A 19,173-nucleotide genomic window follows, 5' to 3' on the forward strand; every position below is an offset into this window, starting at 1 on the left:
GTTAGTTTCTTTAAACAAATTAAGTGGGGTTATGTGGCCTATCTTTCTGATTATACTACTAAAATGTTTGCTCTTAAAAAAAAATCCCCTTTGACAAAACTTCCTTTGCACTTCGAGGGTTCACACATTTTTCTCTGATACATGCGCTAAGTAGGCCTACCTTTGATTACATTCAAACTCATGACAGTGTGGTTACAGTTCAACAGTAGGATTACGTTTGTCTGACTGATAGCACTTGTTTTGCACACGTCACCTTTGTTTTACTTGATCCACCTCCTGAAGTAAGGATGTGCATTTCTCTGCCACTTTGCTCCCTCTGCTGGCTACAGTGTTTGTATCAGACCCCCCTCACACAGCTCCTTCAGTACAGCTGGTTTTCAGCAGAGGGCGTAGGAATGCTAAATCGGTCATCAAACAGGAAACATCTCCAGCATTATGTCTGACCCATGAGCTCATTATAAGTAGCTGAATTTGTTTTAGGCCTACTCTTTATTATAACAGGCATGCATGTAACAATGTTTTTTTATACAATTTAAAACACCATACCAATGTGTTCTTACTGTTATTGAGTGTAATAAAGATTGGACACTTTACCAAGTATCTCATTTCAACTGAAGAACACGACCCACAGTCACACCCAGAGAGTAGCACACTGATACAACTTACGTTGGTCAAATAAACTCTCATTTAATAAACACCTCAACAATTCCATTGCAACATGCATTCATTCAGTAATAGTATGGCTTTACTTGTAAATAGTGCATATAACATACTGGATTAGAAATCAAACGCAATGACAAAAACCAAGACTAAATCATTTAATGTTATTTGTTCGAAGGAAGCCCACAGCATTTGGCACTTTTTATTTTTGCAGAGAGAATAAACAAGCTCTGAAATACACATTCACATAACATCAATCAATAGTGCATTTTAAACAAGACACCATTCAAATACATAAATAACTCCTTATGCTAATTGCAGAGAAAGTTACATTTTCTCAAATCTTTATTATGAGATGAGTAACACTGTCTTGTTTAAGTGTCTAGCTACCTCCATGTACATACTGCTGGTTCTCTTTGGTGTTGAAGAAGGCAAAGAATATCTTCCTCCAGCCCATGGCGTTTTGGCTAGGGCTTCCATTGTCAGGCGTGAGTTTATCACAGCGGCCCCTCACAGTCTGTTCCCAGAACTCTGGAGAGTTGCAGAGCTGGGATATCCCATTCCGTATTGAAATACAATACACACATACACGGACAGACAGACAGGCAGACAAACACTAGCTCACTAACTAAACCCAGATCATATTTTCCTGGCCATGTTGTAGCCTAACTAGAGCCCTGAGGTTTTCCTTGTCTGTTCACATGGTCAGTAAAAACTCAGGGCCCTTAATGAAATAATGTGCATATGAAAGTAAAATGTGCTTTTGTAAACGATTTGGGTACACAATATGGACTGGTTTCCTGGACACATTAAGACTAGTCCTGGATTTAAAAGCAAGCAATGTCAATGGGCGGCAGGTAGCCTAATGGTTAGAGCGTTGGACTTGTAACTAAAAGGTTGCAAGATCGAATCCTGAGCTGACAAGGTAAAAATCTGTTGTTCTGCCACTGTTCCTAGGCCATCATTGAAAATAAACATTTGTTCTTAACTGACTTGCCTGGTTAAAAAATTGAGATTCTTTTTTATTTTAGTCCAGGAATATATTTCATTTTCATCTGAGAAACCGGTCCTTTGGGTTTGTAAAGCCCAGGCTCACCTTGTGGAACCTCTTTGTGGTCTGTGCCAGCAGTGCAACGTCCTTCAGTTCCAAGAAGGCCAGGATTTGGAGTAGTAAGTCATTGGGCAGGCGCTCCAGGTAATCAAAGTTCCCATGGCACAGTGCTTGGGTGTACTGTAAAATCTGCCGGCCAAACACCACATCTACCTGTTCTAGAGAAGGAGTAGTACATACCTACTCAGGGCAGTGCACTTTTCAAGACACCAACAGAACCACATGTATCTACACAAAAATAAATACAGTAGCTGATGTAGGCTTAAAGTATTTCATGGCAGAGACTTGTAATGGAAACCTTACGCTGCATGCGCGCATCATGCAAATAGTCATCATGGGTCATCTTATTTTCTCCAGGTGCAGCACCCTTGGATTCAATCCGCAAAGAAATCTTCCACGATCTCCATATCATCTGAAGAGAAATTCAAAAATACATAGGCCTGTTATACAACTCAGTTCTCTCCAATCATCAGAGCCTTGTAGTTAATCTATGTTCAAAGCATGTTGAAACAGAAAAGTTACTTGCAGAAAGAAATGTCAGATACATGAGGTTGATATGTAGCATTTAAAAGTACAATCATGTCAATGGAGAGCAACACTACCAAATACAGTGTTGTGTACCATGGCTGCTGTCCTGGTGTGTAGCCTTTCTCCACAGGCACAGTCCAGCATTGTGCAGATAAAGTTGACTTTATCTGTTTTCAACTCTCAGCAATCCCAAGATACATATCAAATGGGTGATAAAATATAAGAATTTACTTCAGTTTTAGTGACAGTAAGCTGAAAAAAATATTTTGTAGGAGGGGGACCCTGGCCATTTATTTCAAACACTTTCTTGCCAAATAAAGACGCCATTTTTAGACGCTAACGAGTTTCCATGACAACGGAGAGAAAACAACAGCGAAATATTTTGTGTGACAATGAAAGCAAATTCTGTTCGCAACTGTATACATTGAGTGATTGATAATTTAAGTATATAAATAAAATAATGATCAACCCACAATGTCATGTATATTTTCGAGAAAACAGTTGGATTAGGGGGTCACGACCCAGCGGATTAATATTTCGCAGCTATCCTACTGTGAAATATAATTTGACATTTTCTGAACACAACTGTAGACAATAGTAAATACATTCGGCAAATTGTTAGTGAATACATGTATTTATTTGGCGCAGGTTCGTTTCATTGTCGACTTTATCATCTAAATTGAAAGTAGTTCCGAGCGGAAGAATGGGACACTTTAGAGCGGAGGTATATTGCAGTTCCCTCAGCTGATGTGAAGGCTGAGAGAGCGGAGCTGGTGCACTGTCTGTTACAACTACAACACTGGAACAAATAGGTAATAACATAATATATTTAACGTTCAGTGGCGTCTTATTCAGTAGTTTGGAGGGGCTCATTGATAATATAAGACTGAAATACTTGTGAGGAATGGAGAATCCGTCTCGCGAAAAAATATGGTTTCCAATTGTCATTTCTCGAATCCTGTTCCTGCTTTTTCTGTGTGATGCAAGCAGCAAAGAAGGTTCAGAGGCCATTTCGTGTTGCAATTGCTTTTCCATAAACATAGGTAGCTAGCGCAGCAAAATAAGCTCGCTAACCAAACAATAACTCTTCAATTGGAAATAGCATACGGTTAGCCAGTCGACGAAACAAATTTTAGCTAGTTGGTTGGCTACCAGCTAAGGTACCTCGCTATCTAGCTAACAACGTTAGCAATTACCGAAGTTAGCGACATTTGTTAGCCGGTTAACACAAACTTTTTAGCTAACTTACCTAACCCGATATTGTTCGGGTTAAGGTCAACATGTAACGTTAGTATCTAACATAATATTAAAAAACGGCTAACGTTAGCTGGCTACCACCTCTTGCAACTTGTGTGTAAAAGTTAAGTTATCGTGTTATTGAATATGGCATTCCCCATTTAATAGAGCTAACGTTAGCTAGCTACAGTAGTAATTTATAACGTCAGGCTAGAATGAAAGCAGGTAACTAATTTAACATTGCCAACTAGCGCCAAGAAACGTTAGCTTCCCATTTGGCTAGCCATAACTAATCAAGTAAACGCTTGTTTAGCTAGCTACATAACTAACGCTACTTTTAAATCTTGCATTTCTAACACGTCGACAGCTGGGAAATTACTGAGGCGATACAATAATTATCAAAACTAGCCAGCGAACTACCGTTGGCTATGTAACTATATTCTGTTAGCTAAATACAAAACTAAGTTACCAGATTTAACGTTTAGTTAATGCCGTGTGAATATCGTTGGATGGAGTTTGTCTGACAACCCATTTGAACAACTGTTAAATTAACGTAGCTAGCCTGTCCTAACAAGAAAGCTAGTTAGCAAGCTTGCTAGCTAGTACAGCTGGGTCCTATGGTGCGAAGTTAATATTAGTCCGACCGATGTTGCCATTTCCGATGGAAAGATCAGACAATTGTTTAGATTTGCCAGCCATTCCCTTTGAGGTGGTTTCCATGCAAAAAAATTTTTTTAAACTACATATTTCTGTGCGGTTGTCTTTAACGTTAGCTGAATGTTTAGGACAACAGTCCAACTACGCATTTTCATGTCACATAGCGCATCTTACATTTATACATAGCTAGCTAACATGTTATTTGCGGACTTTAATGTATTTTTACATTAAAAACCAGACATCTTAGCTAAATCATACGTTATAGCTTTACAATCTGAAAGGTGCCATACTAGGCTCTTTGTCTATTGGTAGCTAACTTTACTGTCAAATTGAAATTACGGGACTGGGTTTGCTAACCACCTAGCTGGTGCTAACTACGTCAGCATGAAGGCCTCTTTGTAAAACGAGCTTGAAATAAATTAGTGTAGGCTAATAAAAGCTAGTTATAATGACAGCTATTATATTAATCAAAGTAATGAACTGTCTATTGTATATGACTACAGTGGAACATGGTAAAACACCAATTGTCAGTTGGGACGAATAAATAAAGACTAGGATGGAGTCAGAAAAGGCCTGGCGAAGATGGCCTTGCGAGCTTGCCAGTTGTTCTCTTATTTTGTGATCAATATCGCAGTTCATTGGGTCTTAACATGAGTGACGGCATCGGGCATGAAGAACATGTAGCTAGTTTATCAGATTTCAAATGTTTTAAGACGTACATCATCAACTCACTAAATAAATCTGTTCAAATTCCACCTTTGAGTCCCCTCGACTCTTAACATGAGCATTTACTTAAACTCGCGTGTTTATTATAGGTGAGCTACTGTAACGTTACATGGTGAAGGCCCTTTACTGTGATGTAGCCTATGATAAAACATTTTTTACTTAGAATGCAAGGCCTGAAATATTCATTTGTCATTGTGCCATATTTCATTGGATATTGCTCAAGTGGATTTGCGTAGGAACTTTAGTGAATCATTGATGGTGATACTTTGCTTAAAGAAATGCATAGCTAATTAATAGAAGCAGAAATGTTGTTTACTAATCAGCATGTTTGTCTACCTACCATCTTACTGTGACTCTAGGGCTGGGAATTGCCACAGACCTCTGATATATTATCACGATACTTAGCTTCTGATACTATATGTATTGTGATTCGATATGTATTGTGACTCCATACTGAGATTTTATTGTGATTTGATGTTTCAAAATATTGCTCACCATATGTCTGCTGCATAGTGATGAGATGCATGAGAGGACAAGTTTTGATCAGTCATGGAAATCAGTGCTGAAAACAAATTGGCTCCCTAATTAAAAATAAAATAAAAGGGTAGTTGCGTGAATCAGAACCAGTCAGTATCTGTTGGGACCAACATTTGCCTCATGCCGTGGAATGTTGTCCCACTCTTCTTCATTGGCTGTGTGAAGTTGCTGGATATATTGGCAGGACCTGGAACACGCTGTCGTACGCGTCATTCCAGAGTATCCCAAACATGCCCAATGGGTGCCATGTCTGGTGAGTATTGCAGGCCATTGAAGAACTGGGACATTTTCAGCTTCCAGGAATTGTGTACAGATCCTTGCGACATGGGGCTGTGCATTATGCTGAAACATGGGGTGATGGTGGCAGATGAAGGGCACGGTTATGGGCCTCAGGATCTCGTCACGGTATCTCTGCATTAAAATTGCCATCAATAAAATGCACCTGTGTTAGTTGTCCGTAGCTTATGCCTGCCCATACCATAACCCCACCGCCTCCATGGGGCACTCTGTTCGCAATGTTGACATCAGCAAACCGGTTGCCCACACAACACCACTGTCTGCCATCTGTCCGGTATAGTTGAAACCAGGATTAATCCATGAGCACACTTCTCCAGCGTGCCAGTGGCCATCGAAGCTGAGCATTTGCCCATGGAAGTCAGTTACAATGCCAAACTGCTATCAGGTTAAGACCCTGGTGAGGACGACGAGCACACAGATGAGCTTCCCTGAGAAGGTTTGTGCGGAAATTCTTTGGTTGTGCAAAAGCACAGTTTCATCAGCTGTCGGAGTGGCTGGTCTCAGACTATCCCGCAGGTTAAGAAGACGAGTGTGGAGGTCCTGGGCTGGCGTTGTTACACGTGGTATGTGGTTGAGGCCAGTTGGACTTAACACCAAATTCTCTAAAACAACGTTGGAGGCTGTTTACGGTGGAGGAATGAAAACTGCTCTGGTGGACATTCCTGTAGTCAATAAGCTAATTTAACGCTCCTTCAAAATTTGAGATCTGTGGCATTGTGATAAAACTGCACATTTTAGTTTTTTATTGTCCCCAGTACAAGGTGCACCTGTGTAATGATCATGCTGTTTAATCAGCTTCTTGATGTGCCACACCTGTCAGGTGGATGGATTATTTTGGTGAAGGAGAAATGCTCACTAAAGGGGATGTAAACAAATTGGTGCACAAAATTTGAGAACTAAGCTTTTTGTGCATATGGAACATTTCCGGGATCTCATATTTCAGCTTGTGAAAAATGGGTACAACACTTTACAAGTTTATATTTTTGTTCAGTGTATACAATATGGAATCTCAAAGTTGCCTGTTCTTGCGGAATCAAATGATATTTTATTTTTGTGGGGTAGTACAATATGACCTAAATTTGGAAGTGCATTAATGAATGTCAGCCATAATTTAAGAGTGACTAGTATCTGATTCTTGTTAGAAGTTGACCCCTTTTTTTCCAATGTGATTCTCCCTTTCCTTCCAGTTAGGACTTTTACTCACAGCTGTTAAGTTCCTCTGTAATACCTTTCGGTGGCAGTAGGCCTACATCAAATTGTATTTGTCACATGCGCCAAATACAGTGAAATGCCCACTTACAAGCCCTTAACCAATGATGTCGTTTTTAAGAAAATTTAAGTGAGTAAAAAAAAAAATACAAATAATTAAAGAGCAGCAGTAAAATAACTAGCTAGGTTTTATACAGGGGGGAGGTACAGAGTCAATGTGTGGGGGCACCGGTTAGTCGAGGTAATATGTAGGTAGGGGTGAAGTGACTATGCATAGATAATAAACAGAATAGCAGCAGGAGGGGGGGGGGGGGCAATGCAAATAGTATGGGTTGCCATTTGTTTAGCTGTTCAGGAGTCTTATGGCTTGGAGGTAGAAGCTGTTTAGAAGCCTCTTGGACCTAGACTTGGTGCTCCGGTACCGCTTGCCGTGCGGCAGCAGAGAGAACAGTCTATGACTAGGGTGGCTGGAGTCTTTGCCAATTTTTAATTATACACTGATCTTTACAGGAAACCTACTGATCGTAACAGTTTGTTGAGGGCTGATAGTTGTCACCCACTTCCCTTGAAAAATAGTTTGCCCTACAGTCAATTCTGTCGAATCAAAAGAATTTGTATTAAACAATCAGATTTCGACAGAAATATGGCTGAGACTCAGGATAAGTTCAAGGAGAGGGGGTACAACAATGATCAGATTAATATTGCCATTGAGAAAATTCAAAACAAAACGAGACATGACCTTTTTCAAGGTCAGTCTCGCAAAAAGACGCACTCTTGCGTTCTCACTACCCGCTATTCAAAGTGCTCTGAACAAATTAAAGGAATCGTTCACAAACATTGGCACATTCTGAAATATGATGATAGTCTCTGTAATGTGTTTTCTGATCTTCCCCTGGTCGTATTCTCGCGGGGCAGAAATCTCAGAGACCAATTGGTACACTCTGATTTACCACCCCAAGATATTCCTGAACAACGCCTATTTGCGCCCATACTGGATGGAAATTAGAAGTGTAATGGCTGTGCTCAATGCAATGGCACTTATAAATGTAGATCCTTCAAACACCCCCAAACAGGGAAATCTATCCCAATTAAAGGTGTTATTACGTGTTCCACTAAGGCAGTTATTTATCTTATAACTTGTCCCTGTGGTAAAAATTATGTGGGTAAAACAAAGCGTGAATTAAAAGTACGTATCTCAGAGCACCGTAGCACCATTAGGTGCAAAAACTTGACTTACCCAGTTGCGGCCCACTTTTTGGAGGCAAACCATTCGATTTCGTCTCTGCGTTATATTGGCATTGAACATGTCACCCTCCCGAGGAGAGGGGGCGACCTTGATAATTTATTGTTAAAACGAGAGGCTGCCTGGATCTTTAATTTAAAGACCCTTGCTCCCTTCGGTCTCAATGTAGACTTTGATCTGAAGCCATTATTGTGATTTTGCCATTGTAATTGTTTGTTAGATACATTTTAGACTACAAATGCTATGATTGTATGCTATCCATTTGTTTGTCTTTTTGTATGTTCTTTGTATGCCATTTTTTAAAATATGAGTTAACCAATGATATTAGGCCATACTTGGCCATGATTATAAACACCTGTGTGTCTTGACACTATATAAATGACTCATCTCGCAGTATTTGTGATGATACCCTGATGAAGACAGCTTCGCTGTCGAAACGTTGGTTATTACATTTTTGCATCTGAGCTCTTAGAGTGTGCGGCTTCCCTTTATTTTCTAGTGTTCTACTCCGCTAGCCAGCACCTCGCCTTTATAGGTGTGCGTTTCTTTTTTCTAGATAGAAGCCTCTTGGACCTAGACTTGGCACTATGGTTCCGCTTGCTGTGCGGTAGCAGAGAGAACAGTCTCTATGACTAGGGTGGCTGGAGTCTTTCATAATTTAAGGCCTTCCTCTGACACCACCTGGTACAGAGTTCCTGGATGGCAGGAGGCTTGATCCCGGTGATGTACTGGGCCTTACACACTACCCTCTGTAGTGCCTTGCAGTCGGATGCCGAGCAGTTGTATATCAGGCAGTGATGCAACCAGTCAGGATGCTCTCGATGGTGCAGCTGTAGTACCTTTTGAGGATCTGAGGATACGTTGCGTGAATCAAAATAAATGTAAATAAAATTGGAACCCCCCACTAAGCTGTTAATTTCAGCCTCCCTGCTATTCTCACCTCCACTCTGTCAGAAGACAAATGTAAATATCTAGATTTGCTTAATTTCAAACTGCAGCGTTTATCTTGTGAAATCGGGCATTTGCTTTTTAAATTTAGCAATTCAATTCAGGGTTGAATCAAGTCTTGAACAACAAAGAACAGTACGCCATTGGTATCTCAATATCAAGGTTGGAGGGAACTGTCAATTATCCTACTCATGATTTGTATTCGTGGCCTGTACGATATCACCATTCTCCATCAATATGGCTTGGATATAGACACGTGGGTTGTTTAGCAACAACCGATTCATGCGCAACTTTGGGGCAAAAGATTATTCACATGTGATCTATATTTAGTCTCAAAGTGAGAGTGAATTTTAAACATATTAGCATAGATGTGAAATAAGTTAGCATGTCTTGTTTTGACATGTTATCAAGATTAGTGATGCACCGATATGACATTTTTAGCCGATTCCGTTATTTTCCTTGCCAAAAGAAACGATACCGATTTTATGAAAACATTTAGGGGCTCTTTAAGCATTCTATTTAATTTTTTTTAGACCTTTATTTAACTATGCAAGTCAGTTAAGAACACATTCTTATTTTCAATGACAACCCATCGTTCCTAGGCTAACTGCCTTGTTCAGGGGCAGAACGACAGAGTTTTACCTTGTCACCTCGGGGATTCAATTTCGCAACCTTACGGTTAACTAGTCCAACGCTCTAACCACCTGCTTTACATTGCACTCCACGAGGAGCCTGCCCTTTACGCGAATGCAGTAAGAAGCCACGGTAAGTTGCTAGCTAGCATTAAACTTATCTTATAAAAAACAATCAATCAATCATAATCACTAGTTAACTACACATGGTTGATATTACTAGTTTATCTAGCCTGTCCTGTGTTGCATATAATCACTTAGGTACACGTTGCTCCAACCATAAACATCAATGCCTTTCTTAAAATCAGTACACAAGTATATATTTTTAAACCTGCATATTTAGTTCATATTGCCTGCTAACATGAATTTCTTTTAACTAGGGAAAATGTGTCACTTCTCTTGCAGTAGTTTGGGCCGCCTGGCTCGTTGCGAACTGTGTGAAGACTATTTCTTCCTAACAAAGACAGCCGACTTCGCCAAACGGGGGATGATTTAACAAAAGCGCATTTGCGAAAAAAGCATAATCGTTGCACGACTGTACCTAACCATGAACATCAATGCCTTTCTTAAAATCAATACACAGAAGTATATATTTTTAAACCTGCATATTTAGCTAAAAGAAATCCAGGTTGGCAGGCAATATTAACTAGGTGAAATTGTCATTTTGCGTTCGTGGCACGCAGAGTCAGGGTATATGCAACAGTTTGGGTCGCCTGGCTCGTTGCGAACTAATTTGGCAGAATTTTACATAATTATGACATAGCATTGAAGGTTGTGCAATGTAACAGGAATATTTAGACTTAGGGATGCCACCCGTTAGATAAAATATGGAACGGTTCCGTATTTCACTGAAAGAATAAACGTTCCGTTTTCAAAATGATAGTTTCCGGAATTGACCATATTAATGACCTAAGGCTCGTATTTCTGTGTGTTATTATGTTATAATTAAGTCTATGATTTGATAGAGCAGTCTGACTGAGCGATGGTAGGCAGCAGCAGGCACATAAGCATTCATTCAAACAGCACTTTACTGCGTTTGCCAGCAGCTCTTCGTTGTGCTTCAAGCATTGAGCTGTTTATGACTTCAAGCCTATCAACTCCCGAGATTAGGCTGGTGTAACCGACGTGAAATGGCTAGCTAGTTAGCGGGGTGCACGGTAATAGCGTTTCAAATCGTTGACAGCATTCGCTGTGAGACCTTGAAGTAGTTACCCTTGCTCTGCAAGGGCCGCGGCATTTCGTCGCCCGGCCAAACCCGGGCGACGCTGGGCCAATTGTGCACCGCCCTATGGGTCTCCCAATCACTGCCTGATATGATACAGCCTGGATTCGAACCAGGGATTGTGGTGACGCCTCTTGCACTGAGATGCAGTGCCTTAGACCGCTGCGTCTGTGTGTGTTAACTATTTAACTGTAATAGAATGCTTAAAAGGCCGCAAAACTTTAAATATCGACATTGGGTTTTTTAAGGAAAATATGGGTATTGGCCAAAAATGTTATGGGTCCATCACTACTTTTTAAATCTATGTGAGTCTTTGTTTTAAGTTTGTGTACAGTAATTTTGGGCCTGTCGTCATGGATCAATCTGCCCTCTATCTTTGGTCTGATCAGATTTGTAGGTATATGTCTCCATGTGATGTGTTTTGGCTGAGGCTCATTGATCTTGCGTGCTGCCCTTTGATGCCTTCAAACAAATGGTAATGTGAGTAATACGATTGTTTTGTTAGGCAGGGGCTTGTATCATCAGGTGTACATTTTTGTGATTCATTTACCAGGGCAGTGTTTACACAGGCAGCCCAATTCTGATCTTTTTTCCCACAAATTGGTCTATTGACCAATCACATCAGGTATTTTTCTGAGCTGATCTGACTGATCCAAAATGAGTAAAAGAAACCAAACATCTGAATTGGGTTGCCTCTGTAAATGCAGCTAACATGGTCCAGAGAGTGATAATTTAGTGGGGTTGATGAAATACTTTGAGTCAAACGGCAGCATTGACATCAACAGCCAACACATCTGTCCATTGGATTTTACTTTGTTTGGTAATCACAAGGGCACCCTGATGTCTCACCCGTGATCTGATCTTTATTCTCTTCTCCTCGACCTAGTGAATGGTAGTGTCTAGAAAGGGTATGTCCCTTCAGGAGAGAGGTGCCAATGTCCAACCGGCCTAATTCCAATCCAGGGGGGTCACTGCGCCGTTCACAGAGGAACACTGCTGCGGCCCAGCCACAAGACCATACAGTCGCGGGAAGGTAAGTCCCCCCCCCCCAGCATATCTATATGTGTTCTCACATGTTTTGTTTTGGTGTGTTTTTGTCTTGGAGTCTGTCTGAACAAATAAGGGCATGCTTGACGTTCATTTTAATGTATTACAAATGTCTTAAGCCTTTCCGATGTGTTGAGTTAAAGGAAAAAGCATTATTGGGTGTCTTTTGTATTAATCTACAAGTACATTTAGATTGTTTTTGCATGGTGTTCTCCAGAGGCATTCCTTGGAGCAGTACAGTATGGGTGAACAATGATGGGGAAATGACTTAAGTCTTTTATTTATGATATGGAGTGATTTACACAAAATCCACACTCACTTGCTCTTTAATTCCCAACCTTACAGGTTGCAGTCAGAGCAGGTAAAACATAAAGCAAATTCCCCTCCTGAAAGTAGAAGACCTAAATCTAAGGCTTCCAAAGCCGCACCCAGCTCAGCCTCTGGCCAGTCCAGAGGGCACAGCTCAAGAAGGTACCCCTTCTCTCTCCTTAGCACTCACTGTGTGTTTGTGGGGTCTGCTTCTGACAGACTATTGCGCTTTGATAAACATGTAACTGTTGTTTTTCGATCGTTTTTCGATTAACTGAATGGACGCATTGTACTTAATCGCTTTGTCTTTCCAGTTTGGACACTGTGCTAAAAGGTTCTCTCTTTCTCCTCTCCTTCACCGCCCTGGGAGTAGCAGTCTGTCACTGTCTGTGGCTTCATTTGTGCTGCAAGACGACCCAGAGGCCGCAGGGACATCAGAGCGAGAGCCAACAGGACACCAATCCAAGACTGAAGGCACCACCCGAGGGTTGAAGAGAAATTCTGCACCAGACCTCAACACCTACACCCCCACCCCAGCCAAGAAGTCAAAATCCAACCCCCCACCCAGAGACCATACCACTGAGGCCAAGAAAGGCCCTGCCAAATCCTCCAAGAAGAGACCCCTGGCTCCAGAGCTGCCTACAGGCTGTGGCCAGAGCAAGAAGAGCGGGGCCTCTGGGGCTTCACCGACTCTGAAACGGAAGAAGGCTGACTCCCTCCCCTGTCTGAGCAGCACTGCTGGGTCGCTCCCCAACCGTACCGACGGCAGATCTGCAAAACCCACCAAGCTGGCGTCGAAGTCGGCCGCCTCAGCCAAAGCTGGGTGTAGCACGGTGACTGACTCCTCCTCTTCTGCCTCCACCTCTTCCTCCTCCTCCACAGGCACGAACAGTGCCACTGCCGCACAGGGCGCCAGGCTCAAGCAGGGCAAAGACCAGAACAAGGCACGTCGTTCCCGCTCCGCCTCCAGCCCCTCCCCACGCCGAAGCACCCGTGACAAGGAGCAGGCCAAAACCTCCGTCTCGTCCAAGTTTGAGTGGGCGGCCCGCTTCAGTCCCAAAGTCAACCTGCCAAAGCCCAAACTGTCCCTACCCAGCTCCTCCAAGACAGAGACCGCCTCCAAACCTGGGCCCTCAGGACTACAAGCCAAACTAGCAAGTGAGTTTGTCCTGCCCTCTCCTCATACCTGTGTGTACTGTTTTACATTTCCCTTCAACCAAGGAGGAGTTGGGTTTGGGGTGCTCATATTTGTAATGGTCAGCCAGCCACGGTCAAAGGGTTTGCTTCCTTCAGGTTCAAAGGTTGTAGGGCTGTGTGATCAGCAGTCTTTGGAGGGTCGTTGTGGGGCTCTGGTAGAGGTTACACTCCGGGATTAAATGTCACAGGTCCCTTGTTGCGGCTTCAGTTAAAGAAACTCACTCTGCACTGGGACCTGCTGCTGCTGGGGTGACTGCTTCTCACACCAGGCACACTCCACCATACACACACACACACCAGGCGGGGATTAACCCTGCGCAGGCAGTCGGTGCTGATAAGCGTGCATGGACACACAGAGCGAAACTTGCAGAGAAACTCCTCCAGACACACATGTAACTGATATAAGTGGTCCAAATTTGCTTCTTCGTTCCCTTTGGCCCTAACCCTTTAAAGTTTACAGATCTGGAGTGTATGGATTAGTATAAGGGCAGTGGTAAACCATATTGCTTAGACCGCTACGCCACTCGGGAGGCCTAAGGCACTGCATTGCAGTGCTGGATGCGTCACTACAGACCCGGGTTCGATCCCGGGCTGTATCACAACCGGCCGAGTTCAGGAGTTTCATAGGGCGGTGCACAATTGGCCTAGTGTCATCCGGGTTAGGGGAGGCTTTGGCCAGTGGGGGCTTTACTTTGCTCATGGTGCTCTAGCGACTCTTTGTGGCAGGCTGACCTCAGTTGCTACCGGGTTAGGCAGGCGAGTGTTAAGAAGTGCGGTTTGGTGGGTCATATTTCGGAGGACGCATGACTCGACCTTCGCCTCCCGAGCCCGTTGGGCAGTTGCAGCGATGAGACCAGATCGAAATTGGGGAGAAAATGTGCCTTAAAGATCTGCAAATACCTGTCTTGACTAGTTCAGGTTTCAGTACCAGGCCAGCCTCAAACTGGAAGATGTAAATAATCTGTCTGGTGGCTCTACTGTAGCTGGTTGGACTGTGGCGCAGATTTATATTTGTGAAGGACAGACTGATTTACTACAGCCTCTCCGGTGTTAGGTAGGTTGTAAGGGCTCGCTAACGTGCTCGGAGGCATTAGACTTGCTGTCAGATCAGACACAATTAGCCCTGAGGTTATGGAGGTCACAACACAGCGATGCATTATGGGAATTGTAGGGTGAAGGTCAGACTGGCTGTAGTTTGTTTTGAGGAAGAGTGACTGCATGGCTCCAAATGTTCAGACTCATACAGTCTTGAGTTTAAAGCTGCTAGGTGGGTTAGGGGGGAGCTGTCACAAATGTAGTGCATGCGGGTGAGTGGAAGATCAGTGGTTCAGTGATGGATCAGTGTGTTCTGGTTTGGGGTAGGGGATTCCAAGATGGTAACCGAGGCTGGGCACGTTGCCACAGGGCCCAGCTCTAAACATGTGACCTAGACCGGCCCACCCTGCCTGACGACTGGCCAACTAGCAGGCATCATGTTTTCACTGGGGGGGAAGGGAGCGGCGCGAGTGATTCACCCACTTTTATTAAGGGGGGATGGGCACATTTTGTCACTTGTAGTGCACACTGACACACACACATCATCTTCTCAGTCTGTCGTCTCTGCTATAATGGTGAGTAAGCCAGATTGCATGGTGGGTACGCGGTGTGTCTGTGATGGCGCGCAACAGGCTTCCTGCTGTAGCAACAATACATTGCCATTTTGATTATTCTGTTAGGTAACTGGTGTTACTGTGGGACATGAGTGAGGTGTGTGGTTGCGTTTGTGACTACTTGTCTGCTGACCGACCCTGTATTGTATGTGTGTTGGGAAAAGGTCAGTCAGTGTCATATTTTTGCACTCTGTTGGGACCCTCAGGTTTAGCATGAAGGTTGTTCTGTTTTAGGTCTGTACTAATGAGAGATGGGCTATTTATACTCTCACCCGCGTCAGTGGCACTGGGCTCTCGACTGAGAACAACACCAGAGCTGTCTGTGTGCGACTGTCCTCCCTGGGTGGCTCTTACTGTTATGAGTGACTGGTGCTGACCCCCTCTGAACCAGTCCTTGCCTTGCTCTTGACCGTTATGCCACTTGTCAACCACTAACTACTACTGTACTTAGCCAAGGTGGCTGGCATCAGTTAAAACCAGGGTTGGGGTAAAAAAAATAATAATACAACAACAAAAACTTAAGAGTAAACTTAAATTACAGTTTTTCTACTGGAAAAACACCCCTTATCACTGCTGAAACGGATTGGGTGAAATATCTTAAGCCACCATTTGGTTAGTAATGGTTGTAGACTAAACCAACATTATAGAAAGTGGCATCTCTGCATAGCTCAATCATTTGCGTTACATATAATTCCTCTTAAGTGATGGAAATGTATGAACTGGTTATCATGATCGAGCACTAGAAATGTGTTAGATTGCTCTATCACTGTGGTTTGTCCTGTCTTTTGCCTTGACTGTTTACTCATTGGCTCCTCATGCCTCTCATCAGGTTTGAGGAAGTCCACTAAGAAGCGCAGCGAGTCTCCTCCAGCAGAGCTCCCCAGCTTTCGGCGGAGCACACGCCAGAAGACCACGGGCTCCTGCGCCAGCACCAGGTACTACAGCTTCATCTCTCAACTTCTCCAGTCCAAAGCCCCAAGTCAATTGTAGTCGGCTGTATTTCCGTGTTTACAAAAAGTATTCAACTATGCATCCAATATTTTATGGAAGCGGGTGGCTCCCTTGGCAATACCTAATGAAATTGTCCCTGAGAAGTCAATCTTTCAGTACATTCGAAAGTGTTGTCAGCCATAACATGTTTAAAGGGGAAAATCCACTCCAGACATGAAACAACCAAATTGACAGGATATGTTCTATGAGTCGGTAAATTAACTATTTTCACCATGATTCAACTTGTAAGTTGACAGTGTGGAATCAGGAAATCGTGTTGTAATGCATCATCATAAGGTTCTCGTCACTGGAGATGGGGAGTAACACACTATCACATTTCATAAGGCTTTTAAAATAATTACCTGCACTCCAGATTACCAAATCAGTCAATAGATGATATGGGCATCAATCTGTCTGTCGTCATGACTAAGTATATATTTCGCTTAGCTGTGCTCAAACTAAACAGCGGACCGAATTATTCAACTCAGTTTCCCAATGCCGCAGGACAGGGAATGGGGACATTGCCCTGTATAGGGTGCTGTCTTTCGGATGGAACGTTAAATGGGTTTCTTAACTCTGTGGTCACTAAAGATCCCATGGCACTTTTTGCAAGGGTGTTAACCCCTGTGTCCTGGCTAAATTCCATGGCCACCTAATCAACCCCAGCTTCCAATTGGCTCATTCCTCTCCACTGTAACTATTCCCCAGGTCATTGCTGTAAATGAGAATGTGTTCTCAGTCAACTTGCCTAAAAAAAAAAGTGTTAAAATCTGCAATGAATGTTTCTCCTCCCTTCTCGCCCTGGGCTATGTCTGTGGGAAAGCATAGATTCTGTAAATAGATCTATGGAACTCGACCAAAACAATGGAAACTCCACGCATGGGGGAATGATTCAGAATCCCTTATTGTGCCTACTTTTAGGCTATTAGTGTATTTCACACAATGTTGCGGTAAACATCCGAGTATAACTACCAAACTACTTGAATGGATGTCAACCCCAATACATGTTAACGTCATCACCAATCAACTGCATCACACTTATAACATCACCTACCAATTCTAAGGCTAGCTATGCTGCCAGCTTATACAAAATAGGAGTTAGCATTTAGCAGACATTTTTCCAAACCCGAAAAGGACTAAATATTATCCAGCTAAATATATCTGATTATAGTAACCACATTTGTGAGCCTGTTAGAACTCCTCCTAAATCATCAATACCCACTTTGTTAGATCAGATTTTTTTGAATGGCCGCCAATGACGCATCCTTGCTCTTGCCCCGGCGTTCCATTAACCTCTTTACCGCATGTATGGGAAAGGGCTGTTGCCATAGCAAGGTCAGCACCCCCCCTCCTTGAGGCAGACGATCTGCAGGTTGAACATGGTAATATTGTAGACTCCTGCAGTTTGTCAATTTTACAGCTGGCTAGCTACTTCACATGCTAATATTGTTTTTGTCGTTATTGTGTGTAGCTATATTTGCTAGCCAGCTACCTAGCCCCTTGAGTGAGAGCGCCTTGCATTGTGTGTGTTGTAGTCGACTTGAGCTGCAACAGATTTCGACATGTTGCTAACAACCTTATTATAATGACAAAATGAAACATTTTATTATTTAACACTGTGCATTAGTGGTTTTAAGTGAATTATTCCTTTCAATTAACTGTCCAGTGTTTCCTGGTTTCTAAGATATGACCTATAATTCCAATATGAGTGAAATCGTTTTCCTTCCAAAGGGTGTTTTTTTTTTTTTTTTAAGCCCCCCCCCCCCCCCCCAATTTATTTGGCCACATTTATTTGGGTATGAGTTAACATAACTATTTTAAGTTATATACATATTATTTTTACTGGACAGTTTAACCATTCAAGAATGTGAACGCGCTTCTTGTCAGTACCTGCACATGTCTGCTCACAGGTGTGTGTGTGTGTGTGTGTGTGAACATATGTTCACATTGTGAAACACAAGTGTAAGTTAGTGATGCCTTATGACCAGGAATGTCAGTTGTGTGCCGCCATGTTTGATTCTGGCCTTTGTGGTCTAGTTTGATTGTGTAGTCACTCAGTCCCACTCTGCCCCCCCAATGCAGTCGGCGAGGCTCAGGCCTGGGCAAGCGCGGGGCAGCCGAAGCTCGCCGACAAGAGAAGATGGCTGACTCGGACAACAACCAGGATGGGGCCAACTCCTCGGCCGCCCGCACTGATGAGGCCCCGCAGGGGGCTTCGGGTACAGGTACCTACTCTGCGACTAGGGCACAGAGTTTTTTTTTTTTCCTTCTCAGTTCGCATGGTCAGGGACAAACTCAGTGCTTCACCTATAATGGTACACTACCTGCTTGTGATAGCAGAGATTCTCTCCCCTTGACCCTTAGTGGATAAAAACTATTGCACTATCCCACAAATTTCTGGTATGTGTTTGTTCTAAACGCATAGGAGCCAGCCAAAGCTTGATATAGCCTCTGCTTGGTGTGTGTGTACACTAAAATATCGTTCACTGTTTTCGTAGGCCTGCCTGGGTATGACCCTTACCTGAGAACTCTTTGTTTGATAAATTTGTTGTAATTTTGATGACAATGGTGATTTAATTGCCCCTTTTAATTTTCTCCAGCTTCTAGCTCAGTGACCGGAGCTGTAGGGATGACCACATCCGGTGAGAGTGAGTCCGATGACTCTGAAATGGGCAGACTCCAAGGTATGACGATCACAGCTTTCCTTAGATACAGGTGCCAATGTTCCTGTCTAAGAGTTCCCTGTCAGCCCTTGTTGGTGTTGCGGGGTCTTTGGTTGTTGTCTAACCTAGCTGTTTTCTCCCCACAGCCCTGCTGGAGGCCAGGGGTCTTCCCCCACACCTCTTTGGGCCCCTGGGACCCCGCATGTCCCAGCTGTTTCACAGAACTATAGGCAGTGGAGCCAGTGAGTGCTACACCATCTTGTCTGTGTCCAGAATCCATTTAATTACCACTTAACATCTTTTTTATTTCTT

At 43.1% G+C, this 19,173-nt stretch overlaps 2 protein-coding genes across 12 annotated transcripts in view; one reads left to right on the top strand and one right to left on the bottom strand.

Annotated features, from left to right (window-relative positions):
- Positions 1-645: 645 nt before the first annotated feature.
- LOC106580903 (F-box only protein 36-like) lies at positions 646-2,861 on the bottom strand. Its single transcript, XM_014162439.2, has 4 exons — positions 2,393-2,861; positions 2,075-2,183; positions 1,757-1,929; positions 646-1,207 (listed from the first exon to the last, which is right to left on the bottom strand). Exons 1-4 carry the CDS (start codon positions 2,441-2,443, stop codon positions 1,043-1,045), a joined length of 498 nt encoding a protein of 165 aa, XP_014017914.2. The 5' UTR covers positions 2,444-2,861; the 3' UTR covers positions 646-1,042.
- Positions 2,862-2,983: 122 nt separating this feature from the next.
- Positions 2,984-19,173, top strand: part of LOC106580884 (E3 ubiquitin-protein ligase TRIP12) — a 52,511-nt gene continuing 36,321 nt past the window's right edge. For 3 of the 11 annotated variants that reach the window (XM_045703642.1, XM_014162411.2, XM_045703645.1), the window contains exons 1-8: positions 2,984-3,111; positions 11,893-12,039; positions 12,399-12,524; positions 12,736-13,520; positions 16,038-16,143; positions 18,281-18,423; positions 18,799-18,882; positions 19,008-19,103. In XM_045703642.1, coding sequence (XP_045559598.1) covers positions 11,942-12,039; positions 12,399-12,524; positions 12,736-13,520; positions 16,038-16,143; positions 18,281-18,423; positions 18,799-18,882; positions 19,008-19,103 — 1,438 coding nt within the window. In that variant the 5' untranslated portion in view covers positions 2,984-3,111; positions 11,893-11,941. Of the gene's footprint in view, positions 3,112-11,395; positions 11,487-11,892; positions 12,040-12,398; positions 12,525-12,732; positions 13,521-15,059; positions 15,170-16,037; positions 16,144-18,280; positions 18,424-18,798; positions 18,883-19,007; positions 19,104-19,173 lie in introns of those variants that run through there. The other 8 variants (XM_045703646.1, XM_014162416.2, XM_045703647.1 and 5 more) reach the window with 6 other exon arrangements.

Source organism: Salmo salar, chromosome ssa20 (genome assembly GCF_905237065.1).
Source record: "Salmo salar chromosome ssa20, Ssal_v3.1, whole genome shotgun sequence".
NCBI classification, from domain to species: Eukaryota; Metazoa; Chordata; class Actinopteri; order Salmoniformes; family Salmonidae; genus Salmo; species Salmo salar.